At 46.4% G+C, this 15,663-nt stretch overlaps 1 protein-coding gene across 1 annotated transcript; it reads right to left on the reverse strand.

Moving 5' to 3' along the window:
- Nucleotides 1–7,869: 7,869 nt before the first annotated feature.
- Nucleotides 7,870–15,157, reverse strand: MALSU1 (mitochondrial assembly of ribosomal large subunit 1). Its single transcript, XM_069729851.1, has 4 exons — nucleotides 14,848–15,157; nucleotides 10,891–11,069; nucleotides 8,937–9,018; nucleotides 7,870–8,147 (listed from the first exon to the last, which is right to left on the reverse strand). The coding sequence occupies exons 1-4, from the start codon at nucleotides 15,068–15,070 to the stop codon at nucleotides 7,990–7,992; spliced, it is 642 nt and encodes a 213-aa protein (XP_069585952.1). The 5' UTR covers nucleotides 15,071–15,157; the 3' UTR covers nucleotides 7,870–7,989.
- Nucleotides 15,158–15,663: the final 506 nt, after the last annotated feature.

Raw genomic sequence — 15,663 nt, forward strand, 5'->3', positions numbered from 1 at the left:
AAAATTTTGTTTCCAAAATTGTGCTGATGTAAAGTAGACATGTGGGAAATGTTATTTATTAACTATTTTTGTGACATATCTCTCTGATTTAAAGGGACACTGTCACCTGAATTTGGAGGGAACAATCTTCAGCCATGGAGGCGGGGTTTTTGGGTGTTTGATTCACCCTTTCCTTACCCGCTGTTTGCATGCTGGCTGCAATATTGGATTGAAGTTCATTCTCGGTCCTCCATAGTACATGCCTGCGCAATGCAAGATTATCTTGTGCAGGCATGTACTATGGAGGACAGAGAATGAACTGTAATATTGCAGCCAGCATGCAGCCAGCGGGTAAGGAAAGGGTGAATCAAAAACCCCAAAACCCCGCCTCCATGGCTGAAGATTGTTCCCTCCAAATTCAGGTGACAGTGTCCCTTTAAGGGCATAAAAATACAAAGTTTGAAAATTGCTAAATTTTAAAAAATTTCGCCATATCTGTTTTTTTCATACATAATCGCAAGTAATATCGAAGAAATGTTACCACTAACATGAAGTACAATATGTCACGAAAAAACAAACTCAGAATCAGCGGGATCCGTTGAAGCGTTCCAGAGTTATAACCTCATAAAGTGACAGTGGTCAGAATTGCAAAAATTGGCTCGGTCATTAAGTACCAAATTGGCTCTGTCACTAAGGGGTTAAACCAGGTATTGGTACTTTTGGCAGTGTGGACAGGTGCCAAGTCCTGCTGGAGATTTACATTTCCATCTCCAAAAAGCTTCTCGGCAGAGAAAAGCATGGAGTGCTCTAAAGTTTCCTGGTAGACGGCTGCGCTGACTTTGGTCTTGCTAAAACAAGACATTTTAATTTAGCACTTGTACATGCACTTTTGAATGCTATCAAAGTGGTTATTAGTGGTTGTCTTTGGCACGTTCTGTCATACTGAATGCTCTTGGACAAATCCTCAAGATCCACTGCTGGCAGCTCCCTTTGAAATTGGTGACCAATGATGTCCTAGATGTGCTCAATGGGAGACAAGACCAGAGATGTTGCAGGCCATGGTAGCACATTTAGGGAACGCAGGCTGCTCACAGTACCATGAGTAACATGCGGCCTGGCATTGACGTGTTGAAAAACTGCCCCTGGGACACTTTTAAGAAATGGCCCTAGTGCATTAGCAAAAGTAATGTGTAAAAAAAAAAAAAAAATCCTTATACCCACCGCATTGGCTCCTCCGTTACACCACCATCTGTCTGGTCCTCACTGCACCTTCTGGTCTCCTGCCTCTCGTGCTGGAAACACCAGGTAACTCTGCGTGCATGTGCAGAACCCTCCCAGGCTTCTCATGCCGAGAATGGACTTTCAGTAGGCTACTGGACATACATGCGGAAGGTTCTTGTGCACGTCATGGTGTCACGACTTCATGACAACTTGCATTCGGTGAGGACCAGACAGGTGACAGTGATTTTAGTAAAGGGGCTCGGCCAGGTGTGGTGAGTATAAGTTTTTTTTTTTAACCTTTTGTTGACCTTTATGATTCAGAAAAATGGCAGTCCTTAGCCACCACTTTGCTGAATCCGTACAAAAGCGAATTACAACAAATCTTCAATTTGGCGGATTTCTGTAAAAATCACGTAGGACTCCATTACATTTTAATTTGCTGATCTCTAATTGTAAATCATGCTGGTCACGAAAAACTTTTATATATCTGTGGTGGTGCACAGGTTCTTTTATACATTTGATGTGATTAAAGACACTTTTTTCAAAGTGTTCACTGTGAGACCCTGGGTCAGTTTTAATCACCGCTAAAGTAACATATTCTCCAGAACAAGAGAGATGTAATGTACGAACTTCACTATGATTTAATCCATCCATAAGAAACTGAAGCCCTGCTATGTACAGCACAAGTGAAAGGATCATCGCAGCTTCAAGTCTCCTAAGGGGATTATTAAATAAAGTAAAGAGTGAAAACAAAATTTAAGAAACATTAAAGCTAATTAAAAAAAAACCCCACAAAAGTGCAAATCATCCCCTTTTTCCCCATTAAAAATAAAACAAACACATTTGGTATCACTGCATTTAAAAATGTCCGATCTATCGAAATATAAAGTAAATGAATTGGATTGGTAATAAGCGTGGCAAGACAAAAAAAAATGACAATTGTGTTTCTTTGGGTCACTGCTACTTTTCAATAAAATAAGCAGTAACAGGTGATCAAAACAACATATCTACCCCAAAATGGTAGCAATAAAAACATCTATTTGGTGTGCAAAAAATTAGCCATCACCCAGCCCTAGATCACAAAAAATTAGAACATTACGGGTCTCGGAAAATGACCATAAACGCAAAAACTTTTTCATACAAATTTCTGATTTTTTTTCCCTTTACTTCAATAAATAATAAATTATACATATTTGGTATCTGCGTACTCATACTGACCTTGGGAATCCTATTACCAGGTCATTTTTACAATATACTGAACATGGTAAATAAAAAAACAGAAACCCTCAAACGTCCATATTGACGGAAAAATGAAAAAAAAAGTTATGGCTCTTGGAAGAAGGGGAGGAAAAAAAGAACATAAAAAAATTGCCCGGGTGTGGAGGGGTTAATGAAGTTTCCCAAGAGGTGATTGGTTCCCTTTAAAGAGGATCTTTCACCAGATTCATGCTGCACAAGCCACAGGCAGCATGATTCAGATATCCACACGGCAAAGTGGAACACACCCCTAAAACAAAGCGTATAAAGTTAAATATTTCTATAGGTCAAAAAAAGACGGAAATCCAGCAAGTTCAGCCTTTCTCCATTTAGGGAGAAATAGCAGAAATTTCAAGCTGGACAGCATCCTTTGGGGATATCGGGACAAGCTTTGTACTGTGGAAAATTTTAAGCAAAAAGTCTGGTGATGTCAGATCTCATGACCAGAGCCCCTTTGAAATCGCATTGTTGTCCAAAAGACTCAATTTCTGCTATGCTAATTGCCGATATGGGACCCGTTGCTCCATCTTGCTGGAAATAGCTTTCCCTCCGACACTTACCCGATTCGGAGGGCATCCTGACTGGATTGAAGCTCCATATACTGAGGAGCATGTTGTTTTGCTCTAATTGCTTCATCCTGGTGAGTTATTACAGAGTATTTTTTCCAAGTGAACCTCCCTATACTTTTTTTTTTTTTTTTTTAAATCGGATACATTTTTATTTAACCAAATTCAATGTACAATGCAATAAAAAAAAATCACAATAGAAACAACATTAACAATGGTCCTCGTTTCAGAAATTCCCTTCCTGCCCCTCCTCCCCCATTACATACAAGAGCAGCAAATGATGCATGGTATAACCTAAGTTCAGGGTCATCTTCTCTCCACCCAAGGTGTCCACAGTGTCTCAAATATTCTTATGCCTTTTGTCTTAACATAAATGCTTTTTTTCTATATTCACAATAGAGTCAGACTGTCTGAGAAATTCCCTCAACGTCGTTGGATCTTCATTTATCCGGTATCTGGCGATCAGTTTCCGCATAGTATATAGCAATCTAGCTATTGCCACCTTATATTTATTATGTACCCGGCCTCCTCCACATATCCCAGAATACACACCACTAGTGTTGAGCATTCCGATACTGCAAGCATCGGGTATCGGACGATATTTGCTGTATCGGAATTCCGATACCGAGTTCCGATATTTTTGTGATATCGGAAATCGGTATCGGAGTGTGCGGTGCGTGTGGTTCCAAGGGTCTGAAGGAGAGGAAACTCTTCTTCAGGCCCTGGGATCCATATTAATGTAAAAAATAAAGAATAAAAATAAAAAATATGGCTATACTACTCACCCCTCCGAAGAACCCTGGCTGTCACCGCTGCAAGCGTCCGCCTCCGTTCCTGAGACTGTAGTGAGTGAAGGACCTTCGGTGATGTCACGGTGAGGTGAGCGGTCAGGTGACAGTGAGGGTCCTTTCCCATTCTTAGATCTGGACAGGCACCATAGTAAGTGATGAGACTAGTGTGGCTCCTCCAAGCTTTGCTGCAGATGATTGACAGATCTCTTGCTGACTGAGGGTCACAGCCGGACTAGTTTCATCTCGAACTACATCTTTAAAGTATATGGTCTTTAAGACGCTGGAGCATTTTATAGAAAATTATACCTGACTAAAATCGTGCAGCCAAGCTTCGATGTCTGTGGTTTGGAAAGCCAGAATTAGGAGATTCTCCTTAAAGGGACTCTGTCACCTGAATTTGGAGGGAACAATCTTCAGCCATAGGGGCGGGGTTTTCGGGAGTTTGATTCACCCTGCAAGGTAATCTTGCCTTGCGCAGGCGTGTACTATGGAGGACAGAGAATGAACTTCAATCCAATATTGCAGCCAGCAGGTAAGGAAAGGGTGAATCAAACACCCGAAAACCCCGCCCCTATGGCTGAAGATTGTTCCCTCCAAGTTCAGGTGACAGAGTCCCTTTAAAGGGAATGTCACCAGTTTTTTTGGCTACCAGGTAAAAATACCATTCAATTCAGTGCCCCCTATGCATTACACAAGTACTCCTGATACCTCCTGACTCCCCACGTATGATCCATAAATACCTTTTGTATTCCTCCCGTGTTGTATGTTAATATGGTCAGTCCGATGGGCAGGGCTTAGTGTCCGTCTCTCCCCCCCCCCCCCCCCCCTCCTCACTTGCTTCTACGCATTCCTTGCGGTGAATCTTGGCAATTGCGTAGTTTTCGCGCTTGCACATTCCAAAGGCATCTCGCGTATACGCCCAGTATGCTTTGCCCAACAGTGGGCAAAGCAGAAAAGCGGTATTGCTCATGCGCTGGCATACGCGATTGCTTTATATGGCCCAGAACACAGAAATGGCAGCGAAATACTTCCGGAGCATATAAAACAATCACGTATGCCGGCGCATGCGCAATACAGCTTTTCTGCTTTGCCCACTGTTGGGAAAAGCATACTGGGAACATGGGAGATGCCTTTGGAATGCGCAATTGCAAAAACTACGCAATCACCGAAATTCACTGCAAGCAGGGCCGGCGTTAGGGGCAGGCAGACTAGGCAGCTGCCCTAGGGGCCCCCAGCCAGGGTCGGACATACCGCTGGTGCCACTGCTCTGGGGCCGAGGTGGAGGGTTGTCGCTGCAGGCAGGCCCCGTATCATGTAGCATCGGGCCCCTCTCACTCCCTCATGTAATCATGCTAACACCCAGTGCCAGGGAGAGAGCGGAGTGCAGGAGTTCAAAATGGGGGCATGTCATGCAGGGAGAGACGTTGGCCAATGAACGCTTTCCTCACCAGACTGAGGAGAGCGCTCATTGGCTGCTGTCTCTCTGTTCTCCTGCATGGTGCCTCGCAATGGAGACTGATGAGTACTCGCCTACAGTCAGGGGCCCCGCCGCACAGCAGCACACAGGGAGTCATGGACAGCAGTGGAGGAAGAGCAGGACTAAGTTGTATATCTGCTCCCTCCACTGTTCTTGTCCCAGTAGGCTGCGGCATCTCCTCACTGTGAAGAGATGGGGGAGGAGGCTCACTGCAACTGGGGGCTGATATCAGTCCTGTCTGCTCTGTGCCCCATCCCCCACAGTGAGTTCTGCAGCCCTCTCCAACTGAACTGACCTCCTCCAGGGCTCATGTGATCACCTGATCTACAAGATTAGTATGTGTGTATGTATATGCTTGTAGATGTATGTATGTGCATCTGTGTATGTAAAGTGTGTGTATCTGTGTGTATGCATGTACAGTATATGTATGTTTGTGTGTATGTGTGTATATGCGATATTTGTATGTGTATATGTATGTTTATGTGCATGTATGTACAGTATATGTATGTGTGTACGGTATGTGTATACTATGTGTATATAACTGTGTGTGTATAGTATGTGTATGTATATAAGGTATATGTACAGTATGTGTGTATGTATGTACAGTACGAGTATGTGTATGTACGGTATGTGTGTATGTACAGTATGTGTATCTGTGTGTATGTATAGTATGTGTGTGTTTGTATAGTTTGTATATACGGTATATGCATGTACATTATGTTTGTATGTACGGTATATGCGTGTGTATGTATAGTACGTGTATGTATGACGGTATATGTATGTGTATCTGTGTGTATGTATAGGTGTTTGTCTGTATCTACGGAATATGTGTATGTACAGTATATGCATGTGTATGTACAGTATGTGTATGTATGACGTATGTGTATCTGTGTGTATGTATGGTATAGGTGTGTTTGCATGTACGGTATATGTATGCGTGTATGTATGTACGGTATATGTATGGGCATCTGTGTATATGTACAGTATGTGTATGTACGGTATATGTATCTGTATGTATGTACAGTATGTGTGTGTTTGCATGTACAGTATATGTATGTGTATCTATGTATGTACGGTGTAATGCATATATATGTTTATTACAAACACAGTATTATATTCTGTTGGGGACTGCATTATATTCTATGGGGGGGGTTGCGTTATACTATATGAGGTCAGAATTATATTCTATATGGGGACTGCATTATACTCTCTGGAGGACTATGGGAGTGTATTATACTCTCTGGAGGACTAGAGGGAGTATGTTATACTATATGGAGGACTATGGGCAGTCTATTATACTATATGGAGGACTATGGGGAGTGTGTTATATGGAGGACTAGGGGGAGTACATTATACTATATGGAGGACTAGAGGGAGTACATTATACTATATGGAGAACTAGAGGGAGTACATTATACTATATGGAGAACTAGGGGGAGTGCAAAATGCAAGATATTCATCGAGTGATTGGATTGCTTATGCCGCAACAAAAATCTTTGTTCTCAGCAGCACATGACCTGGTGAAAACTGCAGATATGCTGCTAAGATGGTACTGTATGTGGACAGATTGATCTACTAGTGATTATTCTGTCCCCATCACTATTCCTCAGCCAGTGTAAAGTGGCCGGAAACAAGCGGCAAATGAGTTCAATATTGTTAATCACACTCGTTTAGTGGCCTGAAAATCGGCACATGTAACTACAACCGAAATGTTTCTGTGTGATGGTACAATTTGTTAGCATTTGGGGCCCCATTTTAAACTTTTGCCCAGGGCCCCACTTTGCCTATAACCGGCCCTGACCGCAAGGAATGCGTAGAAGCAAGCGAGGGGGGGGAAGAGATGGACACTAAGCCCCGTCCATCGGACCGGACCGACCATATTAACATACAGCGTGGGAGGAATAAAGAAGGTATTTATGGATTATACGTGGGGAGTCAGGAGGTGTCAGAAGTACTTGTGTAATGCATAGGGGGCACTGAATTGAATTGTATTTTTACCTGGTAGCCCAAAAACGTGGTGACAGATTCCCTTTAATATTCGGCTTTTTCTTTCCAGTATATTATTTTTCTGTAGTGTTCTCATAATCACCATTGGCAACATAATGACATTACACCTCTGTACACAGTAGATCGTACAAGATTGACAATAGATAACATCTCCTCTCCTTATATGATCTATGACGGCCTTTTCATGGCAACAGCACGTGGCTAGAAATCTTAAGGTGTAACTGTTCAGGTGGCAGCCCCTATTATCAGGTACAGAAAATAAAAAAAAAAGACAATCATGACCTACCCTTTAAATAGGCGATCAAGACTTGTGCAGCGGATAACACATCTAGTGATTGTGGTTTTCTTCCCAAGAATAAAGCACAGCAGTGATACGCACTAGAAATTCTACGGAAATCCTGAAAACATGATGCGCTGGGGGCCGGGAGGACGAGGTTTGGGAAATGCTATTGTAATGTGTAAGAAGTCAACAGGAGTGGACAGTGCATCTTCAGGAGGCTCCGAGAAGTGAGGCAGCCGGGAACTTGTGGAAGGGAGACAAAGTGATGTGGAGCACATCAACAAAACAAAATAAGAAACTTTTTTTTTTTTTTTTTAAAGAGCAATTTTAAACATAATCCACCAAAATTGCTGGGCAGCTGTAGGCGGCGTGTATACGCAGACACACACACACATATATACATACACATTATCACTCTTTATGCTCATGTAGTCCGAATGTGAAATCTTTAGGTAAAATCTCCTCCGGTATTTCAGACAACTGGTCATCAAATGAGCGCAAAGTCCACAACTTCTCCAGTTCATAGGTCTCTCTGGTTTCAGGCAGCATGAAATGAACGACCATGGTCCCTAGTTTAAAAAAAATTATATATATATATATATATATATATATATATCACACACACCAGTAGTTAAATGACATAGTTAAAGACAACTTCGCAAAATGGGAAACAATGAATAAATAACTTGTGTAAGTACATAAATACTAAAATTAATTTAAATTAATCTGGTATCCTCTTCAGAACTGCACCCCTAGACTTCAGTTGTAATGTGGCAATCAGCAATGGCTTTAATGATAAAAGGACAGAGCCAAACTATCATCTTGGGTGTACTGGAGTTTTGAAAACAGCCAGGCAAAAATCAGGGTCCTGGGTGCCCCATTACAGGTGGTGGGTGAAGCCCCTTCATTGTTCATGCAGGCACACTGGCTCAGCTCTGTGCATCCGAGCCTGAATAGGGCTCAGATACAGGAATTAGCTCAGCCACACTTGGCGCATTATCCCCAACACCTTGCTAATCAATGGGGGTCCAAACTCCGGATCGCTTCAAAATGCCCCTATGGAATGGGACGGACAATGGCTTCACATTCACAGTCATTCATTCTCTATGGGACTGATGGAAACAGCTGAGGACAGCACTCTGCTAACACCAGAAGTCCCACAGAGAATGAATGGTGCAGTGATGACCACCTCTCTGTGCTGTAGGTTATTTACCCCACGTCCCCCTTGGGATCACAGTGGTTCCTAGTGGTTAGAACGCCACCAATCAACATATTAATGCATATTCTATGGCTAGATAATAGCTTAAAATGTTGGGAAATATGATACGTGAAGTCGATAAATATAAAATATTTCTTACCAAAATCTATACACATCCAATCATCTGTGTCCTTTCCCTCTAGGCAGACGTGTGGCTCATTTTCTCCCTTCAGAAACTTATACTAAAAACAAGAAATATGACTTTTATCGTTCCCACAGTTCTCTTTAACAGACATAGCTATAAATTGCAATCTACATATAAACTATACATATTACTATGGAAAACAGACTCCTCATCATATCCAGAAGATGGAAGTATACAAAATAAAATCATCACCTACACATAGGGACATAGAACAATGCGGGACTTCATTTAAAGGGCTTTTTCCCATCTCATAAACGATAACATATCAGTAGCTTATTCCTTTACTTTATTACGAACATGTGTCCGGCAGCTCGGAGAATGAAGGAGGCCACTGCATTGACCATTGCCTTCCCAGAATTAAATATCCAAGATATATCATGCCACATGATGGTGTAGTAAATAGTGCATGCCAAAGGATCCTTGCCATAGAAAAAAAAACAATCGAGAACAAGACCAGCACATCCAAGCTGGTGTGATCAGGCGCCAAACAAAAAAACATATACGGTAAAGGTACCGTCACACTAAGTGACGCTGCAGCGATACCGACAACGATCCGGATCGCTGCAGCGTCGCTGTTTGGTCGCTGGAGAGCTGTCACACAGACAGCTCTCCAGCGACCAACGATGCCGGTAACCAGGGTAAACATCGGGTTACTAAGCGCAGGGCCGCGCTTAGTAACCCAATGTTTACCCTGGTTACCATGGTTAAAGTAAAAAAAACAACCACTACATACTTACCTACCGCTGTCTGTCCCCGGCGCTTTGCTTCTCTGCTCTGGCTGTGAGCGCCGGGCAGCCGGAAAGCAGAGCGGTGACGTCACTGCTCTGCTTTCCGGCCGCTGTGCTCACAGCCAGACCAGAGAAGCAAAGCGCCGGGGACAGACAGCGGTAGATAAGTATGTAGTGGTTGTTTTTTTTACTTTAACCATGGTAACCAGGGTAAACATTGGGTTACTAAGCGCGGCCCTGCGCTTAGTAACCCGATGTTTACCCTGGTTACCAGCGAAGACATCGCTGAATCGGCGTCACACACGCCGATTCAGCGATGTCTGCGGGAGATCCAGCGACGAAACAAAGTTCTGGACTTTCTTCCCCGACCAGCGATATCACAGCAGGGGCCTGATCGCTGCTGCCTGTCACACTGGACGATATCGCTAGCCAGGACGCTGCAACGTCACGGATCGCTAGCGATATCGTCTAGTGTGACGGTACCTTTAGGCTATGTGCACACGTATTCTTGGCCACTGCGGATTTTTCCGCAGATTTGATAAATTTGCAGGTTAAAAACGCTGTGTTTTTGCTGCAGATTGCGTTTTTTCTGTGGATTTCACTGCGGTTTTACAACTGCGGTTTTCCATAAGGGCAGCTGTAAAATCGCTGCGGAATCCACAGAAAGTGACATGCTGCGGAATGTAAACCTGTGGGAGAAAAAGGGGGCTACACTGCTGTTACAAGAGGCGGTAGGTGGGTGACGATATTGGTAAAGGGGTTGTCCACTACTCAGATACTCCCTTCTCAATCCCTATGTTTCACCATTGTAAAATAATAAGATCTACACTCCCCTCAGGTGCTGGGTCTCCTGGGGATCATGTGACATTGTTGTGTCATGCAATCTCTGCGGCCAATATGTCATGTAATGCTCGGGAGAGCCAGTGCCGACACTGCCGGAAAGGCACCAGAGCTGAGTATAGGTGTTATTTTACAGAAGGGAAACATAGGGATGGAGAAGGGCTTGCCTGAGTAGTGCACAACACTGCCGATACTATAGGGGACACTACAGACAGGAAATGCAGAAAATATCTGCTCTCTCGACGCCTACAAGTTCTAGGATAGTGGGACACAGTCACACAAGTATTTACTAGTGATAGGAGCCGCTCTGTAGCCGCGTTCACGGCAGATAAAGTCTTTACCATTTTTACTATGTATTGGGCCATAGCTTGGAGATGCCGGGTCGACGTTCCTCCAACGACCACAAAATAGTCAACGTATTTCATCTCCGGGGGCACTCGGATGACACACAGATCTTTGCCGTTTTCTTGTCGTAGCAAATTTACAAGTACTTTAATATTAAACTCTGGAAGATCTTCATCTGCAACAAACCGCACAAAAGATTACTGTAATAATACAGCTACAAGGTGCAGCACAGCAATCGGGGGACACTACGGCTGTAATGCTTACGTCGGCCGTGCAGCCTTATCCACCCATCCTTCCCAGGCTGGGTATAAGTGGAGGCAAGCTGGATCCTATACCTTCCCCATAACATAGGAGGTCTAGTGATGGGGCAGAGCGCTTACAAGCTCTTTGTATAGAGCTTGTAATCACTGAACTGGAGCTGGAGACAACGCCGCCTCTGCTTGCAGCATCACAGAGCAAACCTTGAGTCAGCGTCACCACCATGCCACTGGTCTGAACTGTCAATCACAATCAACCATTTATATATGGTGGTGTGATCTGACACTTTAGTCCTCCTGCACATGTTTCCATTATTTTTTTCACAGATCCCACACATTCCCTTTATAACCTATGGGGCTGTGCACATGTCCATGTTTTTCGGGCAGCACAAATGATAAAGGCCAATACAAATCTATGGGTCCGTGAGAAACACGCACAGCACACGGATGGCAGCAGTGTACGGCCCGTGTGCTGCCCGAGTGTAACACTGCACAGTATAGGAGAAGCCGTGGAGTTTATTTCATTGTCCAAACCGGAAAAACGAACACACAGATGACACCAGCAGCAGTTTTTCATGTATGTGTTTTATACAGACGTGTGCAGGAGGCACATATGGGGTTAATCTGCAGGCTAATAGCATTATGATGGTGTCTGGCGCCTGCACGCAGCCGAATACAGCGGGGAGAAATTATCTTTAGTCTCCTCACCAGCATTCAGTATTCAGTCATGGGGGCGGCGCTGGTTTTGTCACCCCTCAGAGAATACAGAGCGGCCGCTGTAAAGGTACCGTCACACTGGACGATATCGCTAGCGATCCGTGACGTTGCAGCGTCCTGGCTAGCGATATCGTCCAGTGTGACAGGCAGCAGCGATCAGGCCCCTGCTGTGCTGTCGCTGGTCGGGGAAGAAAGTCCAGAACTTTGTTTCGTCGCTGGCTCTCCCGCTGACATCGCTGAATCGGCATGTGTGACACCGATTCAGCGATGTCTTGGCTGGTAACCAGGGTAAACATCGGGTTACTAAGCGCAGGGCCGCGCTTAGTAACCCGATGTTTACCCTGGTTACCATCGTTAAAGTAAAAAAAACAACCACTACATACTTACCTACCGCTGTCTGTCCTCGGCGCTCTGCTTCTCTGGTCTGGCTGTGAGCACAGCGGCCGGAAAGCAGAGCGGTGACGTCACCGCTCTGCTTTCCAGCTGCCCGGCGCTCACAGCCAGACCAGAGAAGCAGAGCGCCGGGGACAGACAGCGGTAGGTATGTAGCGGTTGTTTTTTTTACTTTAACGATGGTAACCAGGGTAAACATCGGGTTACTAAGCGCGGCCCTGCGCTTAGTAACCCGATGTTTACCCTGGTTACCCGGGGACTTCGGGATCGTTGGTCGCTGGAGAGCTGTCTGTGTGACAGCTCTCCAGCGACCAAACAGCGACGCTGTAGCGATCCGGATCGTTGTCGGTATCGCTGCAGCGTCGCTTAGTGTGACGGTACCTTAACTTTAAAGGCCCCTTCACATTAAGCGACGCTGCAGCGATACCGACAACGATCCGGATTGCTGCAGCGTCGCTGTTTGGTCGCTGGAGAGCTGTCACACAGACAGCTCTCCAGCGACCAACGATCCCGAAGTCCCCGGGTAACCAGGGTAAACATCGGGTTACTAAGCGCAGGGCCGCGCTTAGTAACCCGATGTTTACCCTGGTTACCAGCGTAAAGGTAAAAAAAAACAAACAGTACATACTTACCTACCGCTGTCTGTCCCCGGCGCTCTGCTTCTCTGCACTCCTCCTGTACTGGCTGTGAGCACAGCGGCCGGAAAGCAGAGCGGTGACGTCACCGCTCTGCTTTCCGGCTGACCGACGCTCACAGCCAGTACAGGAGGAGTGCAGAGCACAGCACCGGGGACAGACAGCGGTAGCTAAGTATGTAGTGTTTTTTTTTTTTTACTTTTACGCTGGTAACCAGGGTAAACATCGGGATACTAAGCGCGGCCCTGCGCTTAGTTACCCGATGTTTACCCTGGTTACCAGTGAAGACATCGCTGGATCGGTGTCACACACGCCGATCCAGCGATGTCCACGGGAGATCCAGCGACGAAATAAAGTTCTGGACTTTGTTCAGCGACCAACGATCTCCCAGCAGGATCCTGATCGTTGGTCGCTGTCACACATAACGATTTCCTTAACGATATCGTTGCTACGTCACAAAAAGCAACAATATCGTTATGTGTGAAGGTACCTTAACCCTCGGCCCTGACACTGGCTCTACATTACAGCCGGCAGTCAGTCATGTCTTCATCAGATGTATCCTCCTTTCCAAAGATCAACCCATCATCACCCAACACTAGAGTTGAGCAATAAGACTCATAGGACCCTGGCCCAGGGCAACCAGACCAGAGCCCGGGCCTCAGCAGACTCCACTGGCTGACTGGGAAGGTGGCAGCGAGCAGAGGGGGAGGGTATGTAGCGCTGCTCCTGGTCTACTACCCGGGGAGGGGCAGATCTGCAGAAATGATTGTGCAGCACGGCGGTGGCTGCTCTCAGTGTAATACATGTTAGTAGCATTACATGTATGGTCATCGCTATAAATAGAGCAGCGGTGGCCAATAATAGATAAAATGTCAGACACAGGAGAACGGTGCAAGACAGTAAGAGAGAATTCATTGCTAACTTGCTTATTTACACACTGTCCACCTGCCTGGGAAGAAGTAATCGATGGGGTCACCGTTCTGTTGTAAGCACATTAGTGACCATAGTGATGTTTCGGTGTGGGGCCAGGCTCCAGGGACTGACAACTTGCGGAGGAGGGAGCCACTTTTTTAGGGAGCCACCGGGTATGATTATAAAGAGATGTTGTACCCTGGTCTCCAACACACAGCAGTACAAGTGGGCAGTACACGGTATCTGGACAGGTGGGCACTACACAGGATCTGCACAGGAGGGCACTACACAGGATCAGCACAGGTGGACACTACACAGGATCCGCACAGGTGGACACTACACAGGATCCGCACAGGAGGGCACTACACAGGATCCGCACAGGAGGGCACTACGCAGGATCTGCACAGGAGGGCACTACACAGGATCCGCACAGGAGGGCACTACACAGGATCCGCACAGGAGGGCACTACACAGGATCCGCACAGGTGGGCACTACACAGGATCCGCACAGGTGGGCACTACACAGGATCCGCACAGGAGGGCACTACACAGGATCCGCACAGGAGGGCACTACACAGGATCCGCACAGGAGGGCACTACACAGGATCCGCACAGGAGGGCACTGCACAGGAGGGCACTGCACAGGATCCGCACAGGAGGGCACTGCACAGGATCCGCACAGGAGGGCACTGCACAGGATCCGGACAGGTGGGCACTGCACAGGATCCGGACAGGAGGGCACTACACAGGATCCGCACAGGAGGGCACTGCACAGGATCCGCACAGGAGGGCACTACACAGGATCCGCACAGGAGGGCACTGCACAGGATCCGCACAGGAGGGCACTGCACAGGATCCGCACAGGAGGGCACTACACAGGATCCGCACAGGAGGGCACTACACAGGATCCGCACAGGAGGGCACTACACAGGATCCGCACAGGTGGGCACTACACAGGATCCGCACAGGAGGGCACTACACAGGATCCGCACAGGTGGGCACTGCCCCAGCTGTTATGTCACATATAACGTGGGTATACCGGGCTCGGTGTCCTCGGTGCCGCCAGGCCCCGCCGTGTGTGCGCGGTATCTCTGGCTCTGCAGCAGACACGTCCGTGCTGTATCCGAATACGCCGCCGTCCAGCCGGCAGACACAGCAGCATGGTGCCGACATAATCCAGGGTGTAACTTGGACACTATCCCGGAGCGTCCACCCGGTGCAGAGAGGCGGACACACAGCCGGCCCAGGGTCCGGGCCCACATCTCACGTGCTGCTTCCTGCTCTGCACAACCTTCCGTTGTCCTAACCTCACAAGAACCTGCGCGGCTATTGGTTGCCAAGACGCCGCACTCATCAAAGCAATTGGCTGTTCGGTAACTAAGCACGTGATAAAATCCCATGACATGATCTATATAGACATATATAGTGCCTATGTGCTGGGGGATAGGGTCGGGTTACGGGAGGTGCAGTTCCTGAGTATACCGCTGGATGGCGACAGACGTTTTCATTACAAAGTGGTTTGTAATCGACCAAAACTGTGTGCTGCCATCCAGTGGCCGAGCTGGGCGGTGCGCGCAGTCTACAGCAGTATTTCACGGCGAGAGTCCTCGGTCCGGGGTTGATGTTTTATTCTTTTCCATCTTCCAGGAATAGTCAATAAATAGAATTCTTTGAATGGAAGAAAAATGCAGTTACACCATAGTTACCGGCGCTTCCATATTACAGCACTTCCCAGATAATCCATGACGCTGCCTGTATTCAGGAGCGCACATTGTGGCGATGACGTTTTGTCCAGCTTAAAAGCAAAATGAAAACAGATAGTTTGTGTCACCGCGTTCCAGAGCACATTGCAGGG

The sequence above is a fragment of the Ranitomeya imitator genome, chromosome 6, assembly GCF_032444005.1.
Source record: "Ranitomeya imitator isolate aRanImi1 chromosome 6, aRanImi1.pri, whole genome shotgun sequence".
In the NCBI taxonomy this organism is placed as follows: Eukaryota; Metazoa; Chordata; class Amphibia; order Anura; family Dendrobatidae; genus Ranitomeya; species Ranitomeya imitator.